General features: G+C 32.6%; 1 protein-coding gene across 1 annotated transcript; it reads right to left on the bottom strand.

Annotated features, from left to right (window-relative positions):
- Nucleotides 6,633–10,291, bottom strand: LOC109841932. The gene is made up of 5 exons (XM_020410856.1): nucleotides 10,288–10,291; nucleotides 9,167–9,865; nucleotides 8,831–8,951; nucleotides 7,504–7,922; nucleotides 6,633–7,018 (listed from the first exon to the last, which is right to left on the bottom strand). Exons 1-5 carry the CDS (start codon nucleotides 10,289–10,291, stop codon nucleotides 6,633–6,635), a joined length of 1,629 nt encoding a protein of 542 aa, XP_020266445.1.

Here is a 10,778-nt window from a genome sequence, read left to right on the forward strand (position 1 = left end):
GTGTTTTAGACCAAACTATTATTTGTTCAAATCAATACTACTTATCATAGAGTGTTAGCTTTCATTTAGTATGACAATGACCGTTATAAAAGAGTAATTTCACCTACTTAAGTATTCATTCAAATCAACTAAAATAAAGACTATTAAACTTAAGATTTATGAGATATTAAAATAATAATTAAAAGTGTACCCATTATACAGATGAGACAAATCCCTGATAAGTTGTGGATTGATATTTTTATATTAAAAAGAAGAGAGAGAGGTGACACTAAGTATCGATACAGATGATAAGCGTTCCTTGAGTATGTGTATGCTAATCCGAGGAAGATAGAGAATGATTTGTTGTGTTGTCCATATAGTAAGTGCAGAAATAGGGGTCTGGTGGATAGAGTTGCTACATAAAGACACCTAAAAAGGTGGGGATTTGATGAAAACTATAAATATTGGAGTTTTCACGGAGAAGCTAAATATATTGAGCTAGTTGATAAAAATATAGGTAATACGCAAGCAATGTTCAATGATATTACAACAGTTATAGAAGTTGCCAAAGTTCTTGAAGTACCGAAGGTTGTCAAAGTTCCTAGAGATGCAGAAGGTGTCCAAAATGCCAAAGATGTGCGTGATTCCAGGGACTATCAAAATTTAATGAAGTTATTATAAGAAGACGAGAAGGATTTATATGATGGCTGCATCGAGTATAGTAGATTGTCATTTAATTTTCAATTAATATATATTAAGACCCTGAGCGGAATGTCATATAAATATTTTCAAATGCTTCTTAATTTACTACACAAGGTAATTCCAGACGGAGAGAATAGCATACTAGAAAAGTGTTAGTGTTATGAAACGAATAAGCTTATTGGTGCTTTGGGTTTATATTACAAGAAGATTGATGCTTGTCCTAATGATTGTGTTTTGTATTATAAGAATAACGATAACTTGAGGAATGTCCAAAGTGTGGAGTGTCTCGTTGGAGAAAGAATATGTGATCTTCAACGCAAAGTCAGATGAGTCGGTGAAGCAACAAAAGAAAATTCCAGCGAATGTGCTTCGATATTTTTCCTTAATGCCTCGGTTACAACGGTTGTATATGATAAAATACATAGGTAAAGATATGTGGTGGCATAAGAAAGGATGTGTAGATAATGGTAAAGTGAGACATCTAGCAGAGGCAAAGGCATAGGAGCATGTGGATCAAACTTTTCCCTCATTTTCCACAAAGTACAAGAATGTTAGACTTGGTCTATCTAGTGACGGATTCAACCCATTTCGCATTATGAGTTCGGAATAGTCTACTTGGCCAATTGTGTTAATGCCTTATAATTTGCCACCAGGACTTTTTATGAAGCAAACATATATGGTTCTTTCATTGTTGATACCAGGCAAGCATTCATCCAGTAATGACATAGATGTGTTCATGGAGCCATTAATTGATGAGTTAAAACGTCTCTCTGATGATGGGACCAAACATATGTTGCATTTTCTTGTGAGTCATTTAATCTCTGTGCTATTCTTATGTAGACGATTAATGATTTTCTAGCTTATGCTAATATCTCTGGTTGGCCTATGAAAGAGACATTCACTTATTCTACATGTGGTCCAAACTTCAAAGACTTTTATTTATAGCATAGACAAAAAATGTATTACTAGTTTAACAGAAGATGGTTATGAAAGGGACATAAATACAGGGGCAAAAGTGGGCAAATATGTTTGATGGCCAATAAGAGAAGAGGGGTGCCGCTTGAAATGACTAGAGATGAGATTGTAAACTTGTTTGAGGGATATCCTAAATTCAAGTTCAGAAATAACCGATATACAAAAGAGGATATTCTCACTCCAAGATGCATTTCCATCATGAAAAGGGCACTGAAATGAAAGAGACAAGTGCAATGTTTGGACGGCATACATGCCGAGGATTTGCCGATAGGATGAACAAAATTTAGTATATACTTTCAGCTTTCTTACTAGCATAAGCTCAACCTCTGACACAATTTAGATGTAATGCATATTAATATATGTGATAACCTCTTGTCCACACCCCTATAGGATGGTAAGAAATCAAAGGATGATTTAAGGGCTCGGCGAGACTTGAATGCATTGAACATCTAACATGATATGCAAGCACAAGAAGTCGCCAATGGCAAATTTGAGTTACCCTCGTCTTGCATTACAATGTGAAAAGTTGAGATGTAGAGATTTTGTAAGGTTCTTAAGTCAGTGAAGTCACCAGATGGTTACTACTCTAATATTTCAAATAATGTCTAGGTGAAAGAGCGAAAACTTTTAGGACTTAGGACTCATGATTATCATATCTTTTTTCACCAATTGCTTTCAGTAACACTCTATAACAACATGGCCGATGATGAAGTAACAAAAATTATAATTAAATTCTATAAATTTTTTAAAAAGTTATGCTCCAAAGTTATCAATATTGATGAATTTAAGGCACTAAAAGCATAAATGAATGAAACCCTCTACAAAATAGAGATATTCTTCCCTTCATAACTTTTTACAATCATGGTCCATCTCACATATCATCTTGTAGATGAGGCATTACACAAAGATATTCTATAAGTCAGTCGACTGATAAGCTGGAAAACGCCTCTAACAGTTAGCTCATCAGTCGACTGATGAAAGCAGTCAGTCGACTAATGCTGTAACGGCTAGTTTTTTTAGCCTTTTACAGATTTGGGTTTTTTGGTCTTTTTGCCTTGCTTTCTCTTGGCTTTGGAGTTTCTATAAATACCCCCACATATCCTCAGTTCTATAAGAGCAAGAGAAAAGTTTTAAACAAATTTAAGGGTATTTAAGTTTTGTTTAAGTTTGTTTTAAAAGAGTTTGTTTGCGAAGAGATTTTCACAAAAGGAAGAAGAGATCATCCTTTGATGTTTGAGCTTCAACTCATCTCTCTCTCTCTCTCTCTCTCTCTCTCTCTCTCTCTCAATCTATAGAGAAGTTTTCCTAACTCAAGTATCTAGCATTTTTATTCTTGAATTTCATAACTATATTATTGCTAGTTTATTCTTGAGTTAGATTTCATTTATACTATTTGTTCACACACAACCAATTGAGCTTATTGTATTTGCATACATAGTATAATTTAGGTTGTGGGGTTTGAGATATTGAGAGTGAGCTTACATTATGTTGTCATCCATTATAGAGAATAATTTATTTGTATTGAGAGCTATTATTGTGAGGTTCACTTTGTATTACACTAGTACACTAAGGAGTGTGTGGTGAGAGACGTGGTCGTCCCAAGAGGAGTGAGGTAGGTGGTAATTCCTAGAGAGAGGTTGTAATTCTTAACACTTGAGGGAGACACGGGCTAGAGACCAACACTTGAGGTAGTAGTTAGTGTGTTTACATTGTGAGTGATTGTAAAGTTTTCGATGAACTAGAAAACCGACTGTGAGGTGTAAACGTTATTCGGATGAGCGTGGTTTTTAGTTTGTTTTATTAAATCTCTTTGTTTACACACACAACCATTGAGCTTATTGTATTTCATACATAGTATAATTTGGGTTGTGGGAAGTGTGACTTAGAGAGTGAGCTTTCATTGTGTTCTCATCCATAGTAGAGAACAAACATTTGTTGTATTGTGAGTCTAATTGGGTAGATCACTTTGTAATACACTAGTACACCAAGAGGAGTGTGTGGTGAGAGACGAGGTCGTCCCAAGAGGAGTGGGGTAGGTGGTAATGCCTAGAGAAAGGTTGTAATTCCTAACACTTGAAGAAGACACGGGCTAGAGACCAACACTTGAGGTGATAGTTAGTGTAGTTACATTGTGAGTAATTATGAACGTTGATTGGTGAGCATTGAAAACCGATATTGTGAGGTGTAAACGTTTTTAGGGTATGCGTAGAAAACCCGGTGTGATAGTGAAGATCTCCTCAAGGTGAGGAGCGGAGACGTAGGTCGTGGGGACCGAACTCCGTGAACATATCATTTGTTTGTGATTACATTGGTGCACTTATTATTCATATTGCCTTTGTCAATTGCTTATTGTTTATATTGCCCACTATCTAGTTTAGTTTGTTCACCCTTGTGTTAACTTGTATATCTTTGCACATATCTTGTTCATATCTCATTTGCTAGGATATATTTGTTAATTAGTTTTTAATTTGGCATAAATCGGATTAGATCCCCCCCCCCCCCTCTAGGATTCTTTCCTAGTGATATTAGGGTGCTTTCAATTGGTATCAGAGCTTGGTGCTCTTTGATTTAAGGTCTAATCACCTTGAGTTAAAGATCCAAGTTATCTTTTTGTGCTAATCTAATTTTAAGATTTATTGTTATCTTGCTTGCATATTTTATAATTATGGACATGCATTGTGTACCTTGTTTAGGTTATGATCCAAATGTTGCTCTTAGAATAGCTAATTTCCCCTATGATGAATGGTGTTCTAGATTTAATATTTTTGTTAGATCTAGACCTTTCGATTTGTGGGATATTATAGATGAAGCTTATATTGTACCCACTATAGAGAAATCCAAGTGGAGTAAAAATAATCATAGAATGTGTACAATGAATAAGCTCTTGTTAGAATTTTTACTAAATACTTTTGACTCATCTATTTCTAACAAGTTTGTTCATTTTGATAGCGATTACACATTATGGAAATTTATAGAAGCGCATCAAAGGGACTTGGAGGTGATCCAACAAGCTTTAAAGGCTTCCTCTTTAAGTTCCATTAGAGCATCATGCACACGGTCACTAAACGATAGCCCTAGTGAGGTTTGCGAGTTCGAATCCATTAATGATTTTTCTAGTGATGAACTTGTTTGTGCATCTGAAAAATTATTACATGCCTATAACAAATTGCATAAAAACTTTATTGAATTAAAATGCAAGCATGTTAATTTAGAATCCGACCATGAGAATTTAGCTTTTAAATTTGATATCATTACTCAAGAAAATGATGCTCTTAAAGAAAACAATGATATGCTAAATTTAGAAAACAATAATTTAAAATTAGATATTGCTAACTTGACTCATAACAAAAACAATACCATGTTAGAAGTAAAGAACATAAAAAATGATACTGCTTCTTTTATAAATGACTATATATGTTCTACTTCTAATCAAAATACATATGTGTCTAATAATGAAGATTTGAATCTTGTGAATAAACGCATTTCATCTTTAGATTCAACTTTGAAAACATGCATTAATAATCATAAGAAGCTTCTGGATATATGTGCCAAGTCTAAGTTAAAATCATCCACTCATTATGCACACATATATTGCAAAGTTTACAAATGCATAAATTACGGTCTTAAAGGCCATCTTGCTAGATTTTACTATGATGCACATAAACCCACTAAGGTTCATATTAATTATTCTTGTGCATCTCATCAAGCTTCATCATCATATTCACATGTACACACACATATAGATCATCATAAACATGCTCATGTGTACAAATGTGAGTTTTGTGGTCATTTTGGTCATTTAACCAAATTTTGTTTTGATTTGAGAAGAGTTTCTCATTTGCAAAATAATTTCCAAGATAAACCTATTTTTGCAAATGAGTCCCGTGCGCAACCGTTTGGTCAACATAAGCAAATGCTTCATTTTCATTGTACTTATTGCAATCGGAAGGGTCATTTGAGTAACTTTTGTTATGACCGTGTCCGTGCATCACATGTGTCCAAAAAGGTTCATAACCCTAGGGCTTTGAGCTTAAATGATAGGGGTCATTTTTCTAAATCTTTTGGTACCAAGAATACTTGGGTATCAAAACATATTTGATTTTTTTAAACCAAGATTTTTAATGTTTTTATTTTTTTTCATTTCTTGGTTTTGGAAAACTTTTGTTTTATGATTTAAATCCTGATTTATGATTTTATTTGGTTGAATTGTTTTTATTTGAACACTTTTTTCATGATTCTCATGTTTTTTTTCTTTTGATTTCATAAATCTATTTTATACATTATTTTTATGTTTGATTAATGAGACACTATTTTCATATTGATATATTTATATGTGTTCTTATTGTCTTTTTGTATGTTAATTGTGTTTAGCATATTTTTCATATATGCTTGCTCACATGTTTTTCCATGATCTTTATTGCATATATACCATAAGGCATTTTGATAGGGGGAGTCATTCCTTATATTTGTTTTATACTCACTCATGCTTATTGGTAGGAGGAGCTTTCGTTCTCTCCATTCTTTTGTTTTCCCCTTTTTGATGTTGTCAAAGGGGGAGAAATATTATGAGTATATCTTGTTTTGATTATATGTATGATAATTCTAATTTACATATTAATTTCCTTTCATGCATATATCTCTTTTTGTAAATTGTTTATCATCATCAAAAGGAGGAGATTGTTGGGTCCTTTTGTTTTGATGATGATTAGCAAATAATTTATAACTAATGTTCATTAATGATGATTAGCAAAGATTGTTGGGTCCTTATAGAATCAGCGGTAACATTTTTCTTAACACTTCTCCAACTAAAACATTATTATTGATGATATAAACATATCCAGATGTAGACTTTCTATCATCTGGATAGGATTGGAAATCAGAATCAGTATATCCTTCAATACTCATATCATTTGCATCATAAACTAAACAGTAGATTTTAGTTCTATGCAATATTTAAATATGACTTTCATTGCAGTTCAATGTTCCTCACTAGGATTGGACTGAAATCTACTTACAAGCCCAACATCATATGTTATGTCAGGTCTAGTACATAACATAGCATACATCAAACTATCAATTGTTGAAGCATATGATATATTTCTAAAACTCTTAATCTTCTCTATAGATTTAGGACACATTTCCTTTGAGAGTGAGATTCTATGTCTAATAGGAAGTATTCCATTCTTGGAATCTTGCATGCTGAACCTTCTGATGATCTTATCCACATAAGTAGACAGTGATAATCCTATACGTCTCTTTTCTCTATCTTTATAGAGTTTGAGACCCAAAATATAGGATGCTTGACCAAGATGTTTCATAGAGAAGTTATTTGAAAGCCATAATTTAACCAATACCATCATACCTACATCATTCCCAATGAGTAGTATGTCATCAACATAAAGCACTAGGAACACTATGGAATTATTCTGTTGTTTCTTATACACACAAGCTTCTTCAGAATTTTGGATAAAATCATATTTTTTAATCGTTCCATCAAAACGAATATTTCAACACCTTGAAGCATGTTTAAGTCCATAAATTCATCGATTCAATTTGCAAACCATGCTTTCTTGACCTTTACATACATAACTTTCTGGTTGCTGCATGTAAATATCTTCTTCAAGATATCCATTCAAAAAAGTTGTTTTGACATCCATTTGCCATATCTCATAGTCATAATATGTAGCAATGGCTAAAACGATCCTAATAGACTTTAACATTACAACCGGAGAAAATATTTTCTCGTAGTCAATACCCTCCTTTTGAGTATAACCTTTTATCACTAAGAGAGCTTTATATGTCTCTACATATCCATCAACTCCATATTTTTCTTAAATATTCATTTACATCCTATAGGTTTTACCGCAATAGGTGGATCAACCAAGGCCCATACATTGTTATGATACATGGAGTTCATTTCAGCTTTCGTGGCATCAACCCACTTACTAGAATATATGTCAGACATAGCTTTTTTATAAGTTCTAGGATCTTCATCATCATCTTTATTTTCCATCCAATATATTTCAGCAAAGTGCCTATACCGTACAGGTGGATGAATGATCCTACTTGATCTCCTTATTATAATTGGTGCATCAACAACAAATTTAGTTAATGAATAACCATTCACTTTATCACTTGACACTCCTACTGAATCAATAGAATCTCCAACGGTATTTGGAGTCTCTCCCACTGGATCAGATAACTCTCCAATCGAAGAAGACAATTCTTCTTCTAGAGTTATAAATCCTTGACCACAATTTGATCTTCTAGAAAGAACAAATTTCTACTAACAGTCATTGTATGATCACTGGGATTATAAATATAGTACCCAGTACTTTCTTTAGGATAGTCTACAAATAGGCCTCTATTTATTCTATACTCTAATTTGTCCATTATTCGTTTACAAATAGGCCTCTATTTATTCTAGACTCTAATTTGTCCATTATTCGTTTTCTTACATGAACAAAACAACCCCAAACCTTTAAGTGTCTAACACTTGGTTTATTTCTAGTCTATATCTCATATGAAGTGGATGAAACTGATTTGCTAGGAATTCTATTTAACTAATAGTTTGCAGTCTCCAATGCATAACCCCATAAGAAAGTAGGAGCCTAAGAATGACTAAGCATAGATCTAACCATATCTAATAGGGTTCAGGTTCGCCTTTCAGACGCATCGTTATGTTGTAGTGTTCTGGGAGGTGTCAAATTACTAACAATTCGATTTTCTTTCATAAATTTCTTAAACTCTTCAGATAGGTACTCACCACCTTGATCGGATCGGATGGTCTTGATACTTCTATGAATATCTATCTCTTGCTTTAACATTTAAATGACCACATACATCAGAATGTATAATGTCTAGAGTACCTTTAGTTCTAGCATGTTTTCCTAAAAAAGGGTAATTTAGTCATCTTACCTTTCAAGCAATGTTCACAAGTTGGAAAATTTTCTACTTTTAGAAAATCTAGAGGACCATCCTTTACCAACCTATTGATCCGATCAATATTAACATGACCCAACATTGTGTGTCAAAGATAAGTTGGATTACTTTGATCAAACTTACGTTTAAGAGATTTACAACTTAAATAACATTTGCATAAGAATTAAGGACAGTTGATATATAATATATGTCATTATCAACTTCACAATAAGCAATAATAGAATTTACAAACTTTATAGTAGATGCTTCCCCAAATAAAGTAGAATATCCATTTTTGCGAAGTTTAGAAACAAAAATCAAATTTCTCCTAAATGATGGCACATAAAGATAATCTTTTAGTTCCATTACATGTCCTTTATTCAAATGCAAAAAATAAGTTCCTATAGATAATGCTGAAACTAAGGCTCTAGTCCCTACTGTTAAGGTGATCTCTCCATCTTCAAGCTTTCGCCTTTCCTTTTACCCCTACAAGGAATTGCAAATATGCAAAGATGAACGGAATCCACACACCATATATAAGAAGAATAACACACTATATTAGTCTCTACTAAGTAATGAGATGATATACCTTCAGAAGATTTATCCTTCTTCAATGATACAATGTAACTCTTACAATTCCTTTTCCAATGCCCCTTCTTATTACAAAAGAAGCTTTCATCACCAGTCTGAAAACTTTCTTTCTTGAAAACTTTCTTTCCTTTTGCTCGCTTTTTCTTATAAGAAAACTTTCTTTTCTTATAGTTAGACGGTATAGCAGTTTCTGTAACAATCACTATGGATTTATCTTTCTTCATAATACCCTCAACCCTCTGTAACATATTGCTCAGTTCTGACAAAGTGAGATTTATTTCTTGAATACTAAAATTCACTTTGAACTGTTTAAAGGATCGAGAAAGTGAAACAAGAATTGCATCAACTTTTGATTCATTATCCAGCTCGACTCCTAAGGATTCCAATTCATTTATATATCCTATCATCTTATGAATGTAGGCCTGAACTGGTGTACCTTCAGCCTTCTTGGTGCTCTTCAAACTACTCATAGCGTTTTGACGTGCAGTACGATTACGTTCTTCGTACAAAACCTTAAGTCTTTCCAAGATCTCCTTGCAATTCTTCTTTCCTTCATGTTTCTTTTGTAAAGTAGGGTCTAAGGAAGCCATAATATAACACTTTGCAAGTTCATTATGTTCAACACATTCATCATGCTCGAGAATCTCATATTCCGTTGCATCAGGACCAGGTTCAACAAGTTCGTCCTCTTTGACAACTGTTGCCAATTTTTCAGCAGTAAGGACAATAAACAAATTTCTTTTTCAATCCACATAATTTGGGCCAGTCAGTTTATAGTCATCAAGTAGCTTAGCAAATAGACTAAACTTAGTCATCCTACACAAGAAGAATATAATAACATAATAATCTCAATTTTATATTTTATTATTGCACAATCATTACCAGAGATAATTTAAGTAATGAAATTCACATTATGTTTCTCTCATACAAAAACTATGAAAAGGAAATCCAAGCTTAATTATAAACCTCTAGATTTTTAAGATCGAATATAATTAAACTAGGTAGAATCAATCTATTCAATCAATAACAATTAATAATTTTTCTTTAATTTTGGTCTTTGATGTATGACATGACTCTACTATTTTAGTAAGCATCCCAATACATCAATGAAGTGTTTACCCATCAATCCAGCTATCTTATATAAAATAGGTGGAACTACCTATTTTAGTCTTGTGGTCCCATTATACATAAAATACTCTTGATATCCTTATGCGAGATATAACTAGATAATAATTTTTAACAAACTCTATCCTTTGTGGCATTAGATAAGCTAAAATATTATTATTTAAGTTATATCTTTCTGATGAAAGACATTTAGATTTATATTTCATAAATATTAATCTATCTACACTTCTATACAACTTTTGTTATTTATTATAATTGAGAGAACATGAGAGAAAATAACAACAGTCAATTTCTAATAAATTCTAAAATATTTTATTTAATAGAAGAAATTCAGAACAATTCTAGACCTATTAGTAATTTTCCATGTATTACTTTAATTTCATGAAAAATTAAATTTTAAACAATTTAAAAACAATACAACCATGTCACATGTATAATTTAAACAAGTATTTCTAAAATACAATGACACATTATTAATCAATAAG

The sequence above is a fragment of the Asparagus officinalis genome, chromosome 5 (assembly GCF_001876935.1).
Source record: "Asparagus officinalis chromosome 5, Aspof.V1, whole genome shotgun sequence".
NCBI lineage: Eukaryota > Viridiplantae > Streptophyta > Magnoliopsida > Asparagales > Asparagaceae > Asparagus > Asparagus officinalis.